We start from the raw sequence: 14,721 nt of genomic DNA, 5'->3' as shown, positions 1-14,721 counted from the left end.
TGGCTGGTTGTTGGTAGGGAGGCTGATTTCTTGGATGAAGTTTGTTTTCAAAGTCTTTATACTTGTAATGTTTACATAAAAATCACTCAAAATACATTTTGTCTCTTAATTTTGAGATGCTGCTGGGACCCCCTAACAGGGGGGAAGGTGGCTTAGGTGTAGCTGTCTGCTGCCATGGCCCTTGTGTGCAGCCTGGGTCCAGACTTCCCTGCAGACCCTTCCTCTGGGAAAGAGCAGGTTAGGAGAGGAACAGTTGTAGGGCATGTGCTAGTGCCTGCTCTTTCTACTTATTCAGCTCAGTTCAGCATTTATCTTCAAAAGCACAAAACAGTTGTGTGAGCTCTAGGTTCAGCCACACAGGATGCCGCTGTGCAAACATCAGATCACAAAGGAACCCTTCTACCATTACTCCCTCTTTTCGTGGAGCTACCTTCTCCCTCTGAAAGTCAAGGCTGTAATTTAAGTGACAAGGCCACCCCCAGCTCTGCACCTGCCATCTGTGGACTGCATCCTTGCTGTGTGTCTGGAGATGCCAGCTATATTGGAGACCAGTTATTCAACCTGGACTGGATCAATTGTGGGCAGTGTTTCAGGGCTGGCCTGGAAAAGATAGCAGAAGAGTTATGGATCTTTGAAGGATGTGAGCAAACATTAGTCACAGGCACTTAAAGAAGGGATACTTCAACCCAGGTATGATCCTCCTCCACTGCTTGGGTGTTTTGTGCTCAATAGTTTATGTTCTGGGAGCAGAGTGGGGCTGAGCACTCTGAGGGTTTCTGAACTGTGAAAGGTGACTCTGCCTGCATCATACTAAGATGGCACAACCAGAGTCGAAGGGCTGTTATCCCTACTAAGTCTGGACAAAAGCAAGACAATCCTGTTCCACTTCAGATATTAGAACTCTTGGATTACCCAGCCTTTCCCTGTGCAAGGAACAAGGTATTGCCCACTTCCTTCCCTCTGTGGCCCTAATACTGCTTATTTTCCCTGTATCTGCCTTTGGAGTTAGAGACCTGATCTGCAGGCCAGCTGCTCCTACCCTGGATTGGGGAAGAGCCACCCAAGGGCCTGAGTCTGTGCCTCTTGGTGCAATCCCAATGGAAAATGCTGTGTTCCTGTCCTGCCCTCGTAGCACCAACAGACACCAGAGTCCCAAAATAAACAAGAAATGTTCAGCTGTGCATGGTTTGACAATCATTTAAAACTGGGGCTTGCTGAGAACCAACTGCTTAATGATCAGTGGAAACTTCCTGGTGTATATTAAAGTCTGGCAAGCTTCTTGTGTCACCAAAAAACCCCAGGACTCAAACATCACCACCCTTACTTGTGAGAGGATGTCACTGGAAAACTCCTCAGGTTTGCCTCCCTGCCTGCTAAGCATTTTCTGCCATTTGCTTTTGCAGAAAAGGTGTTCTAACAGCACTATCTTGTGGACACTGCAGGAAATTCACACTGAATAAAGCAATTTTAGTGCAAATAGCTGAATTTCATGGAGGACTATGCAGTCAGTGATGAGCAATGCAGCACCCTTCAGCCCTGTGTAGGACAGATGTTGCTTCCAGGCCCAGCCAGCAACGGTGACAGTACACAAGGCTAGTCAGATTTCACATCTCCCTATAAATAAAATTTCAAGCCCGTTCCAGTGGCAGGTGTAGGGAGGGTATGAGCACTTCTACATGCAGGCAGCTACTCTGTCTCATTCCCAAACACCCATTTCCAACCAGCTTAGGGCTGCAGACTTGACAGAGCTGGGACACTCAGCAGGGAGGAGTGCCAGAGGTGAATGGGTGAATCTTTCCTGCGAGGAACATATCCCAGTTCTTGGGATGCCATTTCTCTAAGATTCTTTTTATGGTCCTGTGGGTTCTGCTCCAGTGTCCCACCCAATGACTTTTGTGGCAGCTGCCTGTTAAACACTCTCTCAGCCAAAGTGTGGCTGTGTGTGTATGTGGACCATTAGGAAGGAGAGAATGATGCTTTGAAACACGTCTAAGATGTTAGAGGTGGAGTTACTCTGCTAGCATGAAAGGAGGATGGATGTAATTTTTCAGGAAACACTGTGGCTACGTATAATGATCAATGTACAGGCTGCAGCTCAGGCAGTCTGGGCTACTGTGGCCTGCACTGCTGAGCTGGAACTGTTCACCATCCTCAGCAGCAGCCCTCAGCAGTTCTCTGGAGGCCTGCAGGGTGGCATTAGTGCTGCAGACAACCCCAGCCTGGACCCAGGCAGCCCTTGCTGTGCACCCTCGCCGCAGGGGACAGACAGCATCCTGCGCCTCCTCTGCCAGCCCGGGGGTGACGGACCCAGAATATCAGCCGCGTCCGCTGGCTAATACGGGCGGTCATAATTCAATAACGGCATTATCAATTCTATTTTTAACCGAAATAAATGTAGCTCCACCGAAATGGAGCCTCAAAAAATTACTCGACACTCGTGCTTGTTCCTCTCCACGGAAATCTTTAGTAAAAGGCGAAAGATTTATACGATCTGAAGAGAAACCAGAGTATGCCCGGACACGCATCTCCGACATTGCCCCCGTCTGCTGCACCCCCCATAGGTGAGGGCGAGGCCAGCCCGCCCGGGGGTCCCGGCCCCGCATCCCCGCCCAGCCTGGACCCGAGGGCCGCACACGCCGGGCAGCCCCCAGAGCCCGGGGGGGGGACAGCGGCCGCAATCCCGGACAGCGGCGGGGCCGCGGAGCACCCTGGGCACGCTGGGCATGCAAATGAGCCCCGGAACGGCGCGGCCGGAAGGAGCGGGAGGAGCCGGCGGCGCGGAGGGGCGGGTTGGTGGTGCTGACACCGGCGCCGCAGCACATTCATTATCCCCACGGTTCGAACCGTAGGGTTGGCTTATATTCCCCATTGCCGCAATTAATTACCAACAACCCACCCCAATGAACGCTCAGCATTTGCTTTTTCTTTAACCGTAAATGGTTAGCTCCACCGTAATGGAGCCACAAAAAAATTCGTAAGATTCGTACGCGTTTCTCCCCACTGAAATCTTTAGTAAAAGGGGAAAGATTTCTACGATCTGAAGGGAAACTGGAGAACATCCATGCTGCACCCTGCATATATGCCCACTCCCCGCTGCCGCCCCACAAGACACGGCGACCTTCACTCAGTTCCTTTCCCTGCTTCCCTCTCCCTCCGGCGCCTCACCCGGCTCGGCACCAGCCCCCGGCCGGTACCACAGCCCGGCTGGCCCGAGCCCGGAACGGCGGCGCTCGGCGGGGCCGGCCCGGTGCCGCCCGCCCTGCAGCCCGGGGATGCTGATCACACCAAGCCCGGTGCTTCCTGCCCTGCTGCCGGGGCGGGGGGGAGCGAAGAGGGGCAGCTGGGGACAAAGCGAGCCGGGAGCGGATAAGGACCCCGCGGCGCTCGGGTCTGGTCGCATCGTCGCCACGGCAAGGAGAAGCCGCGCAGACCCAAAAAGTCGGCTCTGGGAAAGGCCACCATACGCCGCCGCCACGGATCAGAGCTAGACAGAGAGGGGGGCGTGCGGTAGGGGTCCCACTCAAGGTGCTGAGCTCCGAGCGGGCGCCAACACTACCCCTGTTCTTCTGAGAAGGCAGGAGTGCCCGGGACTGCCGGGCAAGTCCCCGGCTCTCGCTTCTCCCGGAGTCCGAACCGCGGGCACGGAGCTGCTCCGCTGCACCGCCCGGGCCAGGAGGAGGGGCTCCCGATCCCCGCTCCGTCACGGCCATCTTCTGACCCGACACGGGCAGTGAGGCGGCCAACCGGGCGGGGGTAGCGGCGGTGTGGATGGAACCGTGAACGCAGGGTCCGTGCTGCCGAGAGTGGGACCAGAGCAGATTGTGCGTCAGGCACGGAACCCAGCAGCTTTATAAAGAATTGTGGTTTGCTCTATCTTTAACCAGAATAGGGATAGCTCCACCGAAATGGAGCCTCAAAAAATTTCTCGACACTCGTGCCTGTTCCTCTCCACGGAAATCTTTAGTAAAAGGCGAAAGATTTATACGATCTGAAGAGAAACCAGAGTATGCCGGTGGTGGGGCCCTCGGCAGGTACCCAGTCCCGGCTGTCCCTCCTCAGATACAGCAACACCGACTGCCCCCAGGTTCGACCTCTGCTGCCTCGTCCCGTTCTCCCGGCAGCGCTCAGAGCTCAGCCTGGCACCGGAGCAGCGGTACCGAGGAGTGGCGGCCCGAACGGCACCGTGTGTGCGGCACCCCCGCGCGGTGCACCCTGGGTATGCAAATTTTCCCGAATAGTAATAAGGCGCCCCGCCCCGCCCAGCCCCGTGTCGGTCGCAGCTAGGGCGGATCGGGGCCCCGGGGACACTCGACGGGGACTTCCTGTGCCCGCCCTTCGCCCCCGGCACGCTTGCCAGGCTACCCACAGCGCCCAGGGTGGGTAGGCAGATCTTACCTTTGTACTGAGCAGAGCACACCCAGCACGGGCTCCATGAACAGACCGGGCACATCTCCCATCCTATCCTGGGGCGAAAGGGCACAGTGACAGGGACAGTCTTCACAGTTCTCCAGACTTCTCTTCCAGGCAGTAGGGCTACCTAGTGCAGCCAGAATGCCAAGGAGACAGGCACAGCTCCTGCCTGAGCAGGGATGGACACAGGTGGTAACACTGCCCGTTGCCCCCAGCAGGGCCCACTCCTCACCTGCCTGAGCCCCGTGCTGGGCTTGGGGGCAGGTACACAACAGCACAGCTTCGAGGCCTTGCGAATCTTGGCTCTGGTACTTGGGGTTGCTGTGGCCCAAAGAGTCCAGCAGAACCTGTGCATCTTTTTGACCTTCTGCTGTGTTGGAGGCGTTTAAGAACTTGGTCTGGGCTTGCACCCTTGTGCTGAGAAAGAGATGCCATCAGCAGGCAGAGGGAAGGGAATGGCTCAGTGCAGCAAGCAGCCCCAGGGGCCAGAGGTGAGGGAGAACATCCTTGCCTGGATGAGGACAAAGCACAAATGGACATGCTGTGTGCCACAGCTTTCACAAATGAGCTCCTCATACTCCCTGCCAGTGTCTCCAGTGAGCAACAGCAGCTTTATAAACCCTCTTTTGTCCTCTTCTTTCAGGTGGTTCAGCCTCAGTATTTCCAGAGGAGTCAAGACACCTCTGATCTCCAGAAATTCAGTAAGGTATCTGTGGCTTCAAGGCTGCAAGAATAAGGGGAACAAGGCCAGAAATGTCACTTGCCTTGGAGCCCATCTTCCTCTGCCAGCATGCCATGTCCTGGCAGCCATCACCTCCCGTCTCACTGCAGTGGGTAGAGGTCTGAACTGGATACTGTCTCTGCACAAGAGCATGGACCATCCTCTCGCAGGCAGGCAGAGGCAGCACACTCACCCAAATGTGAGAAAAACACTGATTCTGGGTTCCTGAGAGATGGGTTACATAGCTTTCCCTTCAGTTCCATCTTTTGATAACCAGGGTGTTTTTTAAGCCTGCAGAATGTGGCTGGATGTGGATGTCTCTGTACAAAAGCTTATTCTTTAAACAACTTTTCAGTAGAGACCTTGCCCATCCTCTCTATCTCACTACCACAGCACCTCCAGCTGTCCAAGGAAACAGATGCAGCATCCTGAGCCACACTGTTAGGTGAGCCAGAAACAATCTGACTCTCTGGGAACTCCAGCTCCAGCTCTGGTCCTGCCTTGTTTTAATGAAGCTGTTGAGGATGCACCAGTTGTTTGAGCAACTTTGTGGGCACTATCCCATTCCTGCAGGAAAACCATGATGGCTAATGGCTTCCTGCTCTTTGACAGATCCCATGATCTCTTCTGTTGAGAGAAAAATGAGAAAGAAGTGTAAAAAGGTCTGTGAAGAAAGACTGTACAAATGAATTATCACTAGAATCACATTTTAAATCTCTGTCAAATAATATGAAAGCAATTAGTAACTATTTAATCTCATTTATCTTATACTCATTTCATAGATAGGAAAACTAGCAAAAGGAGAGTTCCTGGTATGTCTGAAGCTGCACAATGAATCTGTGACAGACTTGAGATTATTTTCCTGGGCAGGTGGTTTCACCACAGTTCTTTTCTCTGCTCTGCTAATAAAGTAATTTTGATGTTACCCATTACCCCAGCCCTGTTTCTCACTAGCCTCATGATATGAACACTGTGTCTCATATCTGACCTGCCAGGGAATAAATAGAGTGAAATGAGAGCAGAAATAGGTATGGATTTATGGGGAGTGACAGGGTCAAGGGGGCTATAAATGCCTGTTAGCACAGCAGCACAGCCCTCACTCACCTGCTGGAGCGACAGCCATGTGGACATCCACCCCAGGAACATGTGCCTGGCCTTGGCACTGGGAAAGTGCTCTGGCACCCTTCAGCATGACAGACACTTGCTCCCTTTTCCCCCTATTTAATTTTCCTGGCATGTTTTTAAGCAATCTAAAAAGCTAAAATGATAAGAGCTATAAGCAAGAAGACAGAAGTTCCAGAAACATCCCTTGTCTGCAATTCCTTCTGTTTCTTCACACAGTTGTTAAATAAAGAAATCTACATTTTTCCAAGTTTCTTTGGCATACTTTTGGCTCAGTATGATATCCCCTGGTGCAGCTTGAGAAATGTGAAGGTGCACTTAGTAAGGGAGATGGAATACCAGAGACTGAGCTTCCATTTGTGTGGCAGTCCCACAGCTGTGCATGATTCTGGCTGGAGGACACAGACCAGACTCAAGGAGCCTCACAGTTAAACACCAGGATCTGAGGGATAAGGTCACAAACAGTGCCATTAACACAGGTGCCTTGTCCTCCACCGAGCTGGCTCAACATGCCTAAGGATAAGAAAGGAATTCACACCTTGTCTAATGCACTTCTTGGGCTTCCTACCTAACAAAAGCACTATTTTAGGTTTTATTTAAGTGTGGTTTATGGAGAAAAAGAGTTAAAATAACATAAATATTTGTGTTTCAGAATAAGAAGTTTCTTTCAATGTAATACAAATCATCAAGATCACCAATTTCCCATTTACAAAGTTCTTAAACCCTTTCTCCTAGTATCTGCATAAAAATTTCAAATCAGTTCCAAAGTATCCCCAAGATACCTGCTCAAAAGTAACTTTATACTCCTCTTACCTGAACCAGGCTGAAAACGACCACTGAGATGTGAACATGTATCTCAGTGCCTAAAAACAAACAAGTAAAGTCTCCAAAAAGCTGTCTGAGAAACAGTGCTTGAGAATTAGGATGAGATGGAATTTCATTTGGGAATTAACGGTCTGTGTTCTGTAAGGCATCTGTGTCCTTGGCAGGGTGTTTTCAGGACCTCCTTTGCAGGGAAGCAGGTTTAAAATAAATCCATTTTCCCAAAATAGTTGTGATTGAAAATGTTATTAGCCATAACAAATGTTAGTGCTGACAGGAGAATGGCCTGTTAGGGGCCTCTGCTGAAACAGTCAAGTGAAAGTCATATTTCACATTATTGCAAGCATTTTCCTGTGATTTACAGAATATTTGTGAAACATTACTTGCAAGGCATATGATTGATATTGAGAGAACAGCTCGTGTGTAGGGGGAATCTGTATTTCACAGAGACTGTTTGCATGAAATTTACAGTCCCATAAAGTGCTCCTCTGTCCTCAACAGAGATCTAGTTAAAAGAACTTTACAGTCTGAAACATCCCAAAATTGATTGTAAATTAAGGTTTCTGTATTTATGTTTAAGATGCTGGTGGTGTAATGCTGCAGTAACCCCCTCACACTACTCAGAAATACTAGCACCAGCCTCTGGATATGAGGATTTTAGTGAAACAAAGGGCTTGCCTATGAATCAATGGGGGAAAAAAAGAAATAACTTTGAAACAGTGATGACATGGCTTCAGAGGATACAGTGCTGTCTGTCTCTGGCTGCTGTAATAACAGCATTTGCTGACATAGGAGTATTTAAGCCAACATTGCAAAGTACCCTGAAAATGTACATTAATGTTTTTATTATGAACATTTTACACATGGGAACGTGCAGACACAGGGAAGTTAAATGACTTGCCTGAATCATTTGTCAGTGCTAGCATCAACATGTAACTTCTGGTTGTTGGCTTCAAGCTCTGCTGTCAACAGTGCTGGGTGGCCACCCAGTCCACTGGACCTAATAATCAAAACAAGGCTGGGTCAGGGCAGGGCTTTATTCCTGCCAAGAAAAAAACCAGTGATTTAGGAACTGTCTCTGGCAATTCAGCAGTTCTTTACATTCAGAGTCCTGCTTAATCATCAGATTGAGATCAAAAGGCACACTGGTGCTGCTTCAGCCTCACAGCGAGTGTGAGGTGCCAGGGAATGATGGCCTTGGACTCATGGAAGGACAGAGTGGCAGTGATTTGGTGTTACCTTTGCATCTTACAACATCAGGGTTGTGCCCGGCCTCAGGCAGAACTTGAAGCTTTTTTTCCTGGCAGGTTTCCTCCTTTCCTGGCACACCTCAAGTCCTCCATGCACAGTGCACCTTCCTCAGTGTACCCCAACACCCCCAGTCCCTCAGTCCTGCCGGGCCCTCTCTGACCCGCATGTCCTGCCTGTGGCCCCACAGCCCCAAACCCAGCCCTGCCTCATCCCAGCTGGGCCCTGCACTGCCCCCTGCATCCATCCACATCTGATCCATTGCAAGCTCAGCATTCCCTGCCCCAGGCCACCATCCCACAGCCCCTCCTGACCCAAACACCCGGAGCAGGGCCAACAACCCCTCTCACCCTCATGCCCGCCATATCCCTCGGCCCCGCTGGCTGCCATGCCCGCTCCAGGCCCTACAGTTCCCCTCAGCCCCCCTCGGCTGACATCCCCGCTGCCGGCCCTACTATTGGCCTCAGCCCGGCCCTGCGGCCCCCCTGGCTGCCATCCCCACTCCAGGCCCTGCCGTTCCCCTCAGCCCGGCCCTGCGGCCCCCCTCGCTGCAATCCCCCTCCAGGTCCCCTCAGCCCGGCCCTGCGGCCCCCCTGGCTGCCATCCCCGCTCCAGGCCCTGCCGTTCCCCTGAGGCCGGCCCTGCGGCCCCCCTCGCTGCAATCCCCTCTCCAGTTCCCCTCAGCCCGGCCCTGCGGCCGCCCTCGCTGCAATCCCCTCTCCAGTTCCCCTCAGCCCGGCCCTGCGGCCGCCCTCGCTGCAATCCCCTCTCCAGTTCCCCTCAGCCCGGCCCTGCGGCCCCCGCCCGCCTCAGCCCCGAGGGGGCGGTTACCCCGCAGAATGACTGACAAGCGGCTGAACCAATCGCTGCCAGACTTTCTCTCCCTGCCCAATGGGTGACCAGCGGGCGGGGCTCTGAGTCGATGCTAAGGGCGCGTTGCTAAGGAAGTGGGAGGCGGGTAGGGGGCGGGGCGAATGATGAGCTGGGGTGGGTGCTTTCCCTTCCCATTGGCTGCGGGAAGGCAGGTGGGCGGGGCTTCCGGGGGGGGCGGAAGCGGCGGCCGGTACGCGGCCATGGGCACCCGCGGGCTGAGGGACGCCGTGGTGGAGCTGCAGCCGGGACAGGCCCGCGGTGCGGGGGCGAGCGGGACCGGGGACACCGTGACAGCGGGGACGGGGCGGGCGGAGGAGACGCGAGCGCGCTTGGGTGTGGGAGGAGGAGCCGTGGGGCATTGGTGCTCCGGCAGGTGTCTGGCAGTGCCTGGAGCGCAGGGCAGGACCCTTCCCTGTTCCCCATGGCAGCGGCAGCAGCCGCCGCTGTCTCTCCGGGAGGCGGGAGGAGCGGTGTCGCCCCCGCAGGGAGCAGCTCGGTGCTGGCTTTGCGGCACTGCAGAGCGGTGGGAGCTGCAGGGGCTGAGGCTGGGCTGTGCAGTTCGCCCACGGAGTGAAACCGGCGTGAGGCAATGCTCGGAACTGAGCGAGCAGCCAGGCTCACGCTTGCTTCACTATTGCCTTTAAACTGTAGTAACCAGGCGAGCTGCTGCTGGAGGGCAGCTGCTGTAACGCTTGTGGTCTGTTGCAGAAGGCAGCGCAGACAGAGGGCCTGCCGAGGGCCAGCCCGTGGTCATCCTCCTGGGCTGGGCCGGCTGCCAGGACAAATACCTGGCCAAATACAGCGCAGTCTACAGCCAGAAGGTGAGTGCCCTGTCTGTGTCTCCATGGCACTGTCACACTGTGAAACGGCCTTATTTTTGTGTGCAGGTAAAGTCTCTCTGAAGCCCCTCTTGTCTGGCTCGTGGGGAGTGAGTGAGAGTTCTGCTGTCATTGAAAGCTCCTTGTCTCTCACAGCCCGGGCAGTGTTATCTAACAGCTGCTGATGTCACCTTTGTGTGTGCAGCCAAGGCAGAAATACTTCCCTGGAGAAACTTTCAGCTGCTGTGTGACTCACTGAAGTATCTTAAGGCTTTAAAAGTTGTGGGATTATTCAGGAATGACGTGAACTGTGTTAGTTTTCCAAACAGGTAAACATGCAGGGAAAGATTCTGTGTTTGCTGCTTGCTGTTAGGCCACAGCACAGACGTGGTGAGGCTGGGGTGGGAACTGACAGAACACATTGGCATCTGTCATGCCTTTGGCTCTTCCTTCCTGTGAAAATGATTCATCTAAATGTTGTAAGCCAAATTAATTTTATCCTGTCTGTGAAACAGGCATCCTGTGATAGTCATAGCTGCTCACTAGGAATTCCTTGTGTTTGAATTAGAGAGATCTGTCCTACTGCCAGTTCCCTAGGTTATGATATTTTCCTTTCTAATACTGTATTTTACTGGAATGATGCCAGCTTGTAGCATGGGGACCCAGTGAAACATTAGAATTTTTTTTCTTGGCCAGCAGGGAATATTGTATATATCCAAATTTGTTCCAACTATAGGTAGTAAAGTTTGTACATTAACAAGTCTATTGTTAATGTGTAATCCAGTGCAGGAGTCATTAATTGGCTTGATCTAGTGAAGAATTAGTTGTTAAGTGGCTTTAAGATGCTGCTGAGCGGATGAGGAGCACGTTACAGGGCAGCATGACAACTTCTTGGAAAACACTTTTCCCTCGGAAAGATCGTAGAAATGGGAAAGGAGAGGATGGGTTTTCTTAGCTCATTAAGAGGAGGTGGCTGTAGCCATGGCAAGATGGTAGAGAAGGCTTTGATTTGAGAACTTGGTGTCCTCTTCTAACTCGTTCACTGTTTAGGGAGCTCTGGGGGGGATGTTTTGGTGACTTTGCTTTGTCCTTGTCAGTGTGTAATGTGATGTGATGTGTCAGTGAGCTCAGGTGATGGAAAAGGTCTAAAGCATTTATAAATGTAGTTCCATCTGCTCTATTTTGAAACTCTTCCAAGATCCTGTTCCCAAATCTATACCTAAATGTAAGGCAGTTGCTCAGGAGTGAAGGCAGTTGCTCAGGAGTTCTGAGTCCTTGAGCCAGAGCTTGCTCTTTGCACAGCTGGAGTGTTTCAGGAAGGTCTACAAAAATCATGTTGGTGTTTGTTGGTGGTGAGTCTTAGACACAGCTGCAAACAAATGTACCCAAGGAGAGGAGGAGTTCCTCTTTCTTCTTATATTTGCTTCAGTGTGATGAGCTGGATGTGTACCAGAGCAGGCTCGTCTTACCAAAACAGCTGATGCTGAAGGTCTGTGAATCAGGGAGATGGTTTTCTTCTCCGGGGTGAGGATTAACACTCATAAAAATGGGTGGCAGTGTCCCTGGGGGTTATACCAGTTAGCACAAGATTTGAAAGGATCTCAGACATGACCAAAGCCAGGCCACTGCAGAGGCCTTTTCATAATACTGTGTGCTATGATGATTAATGTAATCTATATTCATGTCAGTGCCTTGCTGCTGACACTAAAGACTTTCTTCTGGCCCTGTGGTTTCTGTTGGAAATCTGTCCCAAATTTTCATGTTCTCTGTACTGCTGCTTGCCTACTCTCTGTAATTTGCAGCACTGCCTAAACGTGTGTGGGGTCTCTTTCTGTTCTTAGGGCTGCACGGTCATCCGGTACACAGCTCCATGGAGGATGGTATTCTTCTCCGAGACCTTTGGCCTCAGATCCCTGCAGACCCCAGCCAGACAACTCCTGGAGCTGCTCTTTGACCACAGAGTTGAGAGCAGACCGGTTCTTTTCCACGTTTTCAGCAATGGAGGTGCCATGCTGTACCGTTACATCCTCGAGGCGCTCCACACCCACACGCCCTTCCAGAGCCTCAGGGTGGCCGGCACCATTTTCGACAGCACCCCTGGCAGAAGAAACTTGCGAGGAGCCCTTCGTGCCCTGGCAACTGTGCTGGCCTCCATGAACGTGCTGCTCAGGTATCTCCTGCTGTTCACTTTTGCCACCACGGCCGTCGTGCTGCGGGTCCTGCTGCACCCCCTGACGCGCTTCCTCCACGAGAGCCACTACGACGCCCTGCTGAAGGCGCCCTCGCGCTGGCCCGAGCTCTACCTCTACTCCCAGGCTGACCTCATCATCAAGGCCAGCGACATTGAGCTCATGGCCAGTGCCCGGGAGCAGCTCGGGGTTCCTGTGAAAGCCGTGGACTTCTCAGACTCGCCGCACGTCAGCCACATGCGGGTGTACCCCGCCTACTACCGCAGCCTCTGCACCGCCTTCCTGGCTGACTGTGCCGGGGGCTCGCCTCCCTAGTGCTCTCCTCACCTGCAGTGTTTGTCTCTCCTTGCTCAGCTCCCATGGGAAATGTCACCTCCTTTGCTTTTGTGTCTTTGAAATGAGGAAAGTAGAGGCTCCTTGTTTGGTTTGGTTTGTTGTTTTTTTTTTTTCCCCTACCGTCTACAAGTCTGAAAGCCTCCAGCCTGGCCTTTGGACCAGCCGCGTTAGAGCAGAAAGGAGATATGGATTAATTTAAAGTCCTGAAGGTGAAATCCTGTCATGGTTCATGTTGATGTGCTCTACCAAGGTGTCACAGACCAGAATCTCACACTGAGTATTATTTGTTTCTTCCTGTCTCTTCTTGTTCACTGCTCTCCGTGTTGTCTCCTTGTCCCTGATGATGTCCAAGGTGCATGTTCTGTTGCTTGTATTAATTTTACAATACAACTCTTCCATGTCTTTGTTGTTTTGTTGGGTTTTTTTTCTCTCTCTGCCATTTCTTTTATCCTGCAATGAGCAAACAGAGCAAAGTCTGCAGGACTTTCTGCTCTTCTAACTGCATCTCAGTTCTTGTACTCTCCTTGCTGGAGATCAGGCCCTGAAACCAAGTGTAGGACCAGGAGAAGGTGTGTGTAGGGCAGTATGACCAGACTGTCATCTGGTTCCATTAAACAACTGAGATAAAACAGTCAAAGCTCTTTGATCCTGATAACATTTTCTGATAACATTTGTGTTCTTCAAGGTTTAAGCTAACATTTTTGAATGTGTCTTATGTTTTGTTTTTCTTTCTTCCAGTCTTTTGTGTGTTCTACTGAGTAGTTTTGCTTTCTTGGAGAGCTAGTTATTTGTTAATTGTATGTCTTTAAGCAGCCTATATTTTGCATCTGGATATTCAGGGAAAATTTTTGGATTACAGCTGTGCCAGACCCCAGAAACAGAGAGGTGGAACTGCAGAAGAAGATGGAACTGTCCCTTGGAGCTATGCTTTATATTGGGTATTTCTTAAATCACCTCCAGCCTACAAATGACCATGAAATATGATGGTTTTGTCCATAATGCTCTCTTCAGATGATCAGTCTTTGCAGTCCATGCAACGTGTACAAGAAATTAATTCCTTCCACCTAGTGAAAAAGTAGCTCATTGCACTGTACTTAATGTCTGGTTTAGGTTTTATTGTTTATTTGGGGGAGAAGTGGGGATAAAGACCCTGAAGAGCCTGCTGATATGTTTATGCTATGTCACAGTGTAATAAGCTAATTAATAACATGGTGAACAAGTTTAGCCAACTTTAAATTGCCAGGAGGAAGCTCTGGAGGGCTGTGACATGGGCCTGCTTGAACAAGGAACTGCCCTAGGGAGGCAGGCACTTAAACAGCAGGAGGAGTTTTGCAAAGGTTCTGCCAGGAGGTGGCTGTGCTGCTCCTGCCCACCCTTGGGGTGCTGTCATCCACAATCACAAAACTCCTGCTGTTCTGGATTGGAAATGTAGAGGGGGAAGTCCTTGGGAAGCACTAAAATAATTTGGAAGTTTAGCACAAGAACTGTAACACCTCACAGCAGTGAAGGCACAGGGTGAGTGGCAGTGGTGACCACACAGCTGGTTTGTAGCAGACTGTTGTGACAATGCTCATTTGTCACAGAATAACCCCCTGAGGGAGGGTTGGGCTATGTATGGGATAAGTAAGAATTAACTGAAAAGGGCCTGATGACCTGGTTTGTCTTTTATTTTTTAAAAGTGAAAACTATCTCCAGGCACAGGAGCTTTCTGATGGGGACCCAGTCTTCTGTAGGTGTGATCCCAGTTCCAGTTCCCACTGTAACAGTGGGGTGTGAGGGCTACTCTGTGGTAAGAGCCTTCAGCCTTCCCCTTTTCATGCAGAAATTCTTGTTTCTAGGGTATGCACCTGTAAAATCCAGGCATGGTCCCCTGTCTCCAGAAGGGCCATCAGAGATCTCCCAGCTTTTTAAAGCAGGCCCTGGTTTGTGCTGTCAGTGCTGTAACTCCTGAGCTGTGATGTGTTCATCTGCCTTTTCAGAGATCTGGGCTGGGGCTCAGTATCCAGCCTGTTTGTGGCACTGTGAACACTCCTGGGGAACAGAGGGGATAAAAGTTATTTAACCAGCACTTGCCCTCATGCTGGTTTCTACAGGTTTAGTATTTACAGATCAGTTAAACACTCCATAATATATGCCTCTGAATTAATACAATCGTTCCTGGGAATCTGCTGCTCCTGTTTAT

General features: G+C 51.4%; 1 protein-coding gene and 3 non-coding genes across 5 annotated transcripts; 1 reads left to right on the top strand and 3 right to left on the bottom strand.

Moving 5' to 3' along the window:
- Positions 1-2,396: 2,396 nt before the first annotated feature.
- LOC131087241 (U5 spliceosomal RNA) lies at positions 2,397-2,511 on the bottom strand. Its single transcript, XR_009114854.1, has one exon. It is a non-coding gene; the product is annotated as a U5 spliceosomal RNA (small nuclear RNA).
- A 431-nt stretch (positions 2,512-2,942) lies between these two features.
- LOC131087242 (U5 spliceosomal RNA) lies at positions 2,943-3,057 on the bottom strand. Its single transcript, XR_009114855.1, has one exon. It is a non-coding gene; the product is annotated as a U5 spliceosomal RNA (small nuclear RNA).
- Positions 3,058-3,893: 836 nt separating this feature from the next.
- LOC131087252 (U5 spliceosomal RNA) lies at positions 3,894-4,008 on the bottom strand. The gene has a single exon (XR_009114865.1). It is a non-coding gene; the product is annotated as a U5 spliceosomal RNA (small nuclear RNA).
- A 5,361-nt stretch (positions 4,009-9,369) lies between these two features.
- On the top strand, positions 9,370-12,941 carry TMEM53 (transmembrane protein 53). 2 transcript variants are annotated; one of them, XM_058030055.1, is made up of 3 exons: positions 9,370-9,454; positions 9,905-10,017; positions 11,856-12,941. In XM_058030055.1, the coding sequence occupies exons 1-3, from the start codon at positions 9,397-9,399 to the stop codon at positions 12,516-12,518; spliced, it is 834 nt and encodes a 277-aa protein (XP_057886038.1). In that variant the 5' UTR covers positions 9,370-9,396; the 3' UTR covers positions 12,519-12,941. The 2 variants fall into 2 exon arrangements, with proteins under 2 accessions (XP_057886038.1, XP_057886039.1); XM_058030056.1 differs by having other exon boundaries at positions 9,378-9,454; positions 9,908-10,017.
- Positions 12,942-14,721: the final 1,780 nt, after the last annotated feature.

The sequence above is a fragment of the Melospiza georgiana genome, chromosome 9 (genome assembly GCF_028018845.1).
Source record: "Melospiza georgiana isolate bMelGeo1 chromosome 9, bMelGeo1.pri, whole genome shotgun sequence".
Lineage (NCBI taxonomy): Eukaryota > Metazoa > Chordata > Aves > Passeriformes > Passerellidae > Melospiza > Melospiza georgiana.
This window is presented reverse-complemented; position numbering and strand designations above follow the sequence as displayed.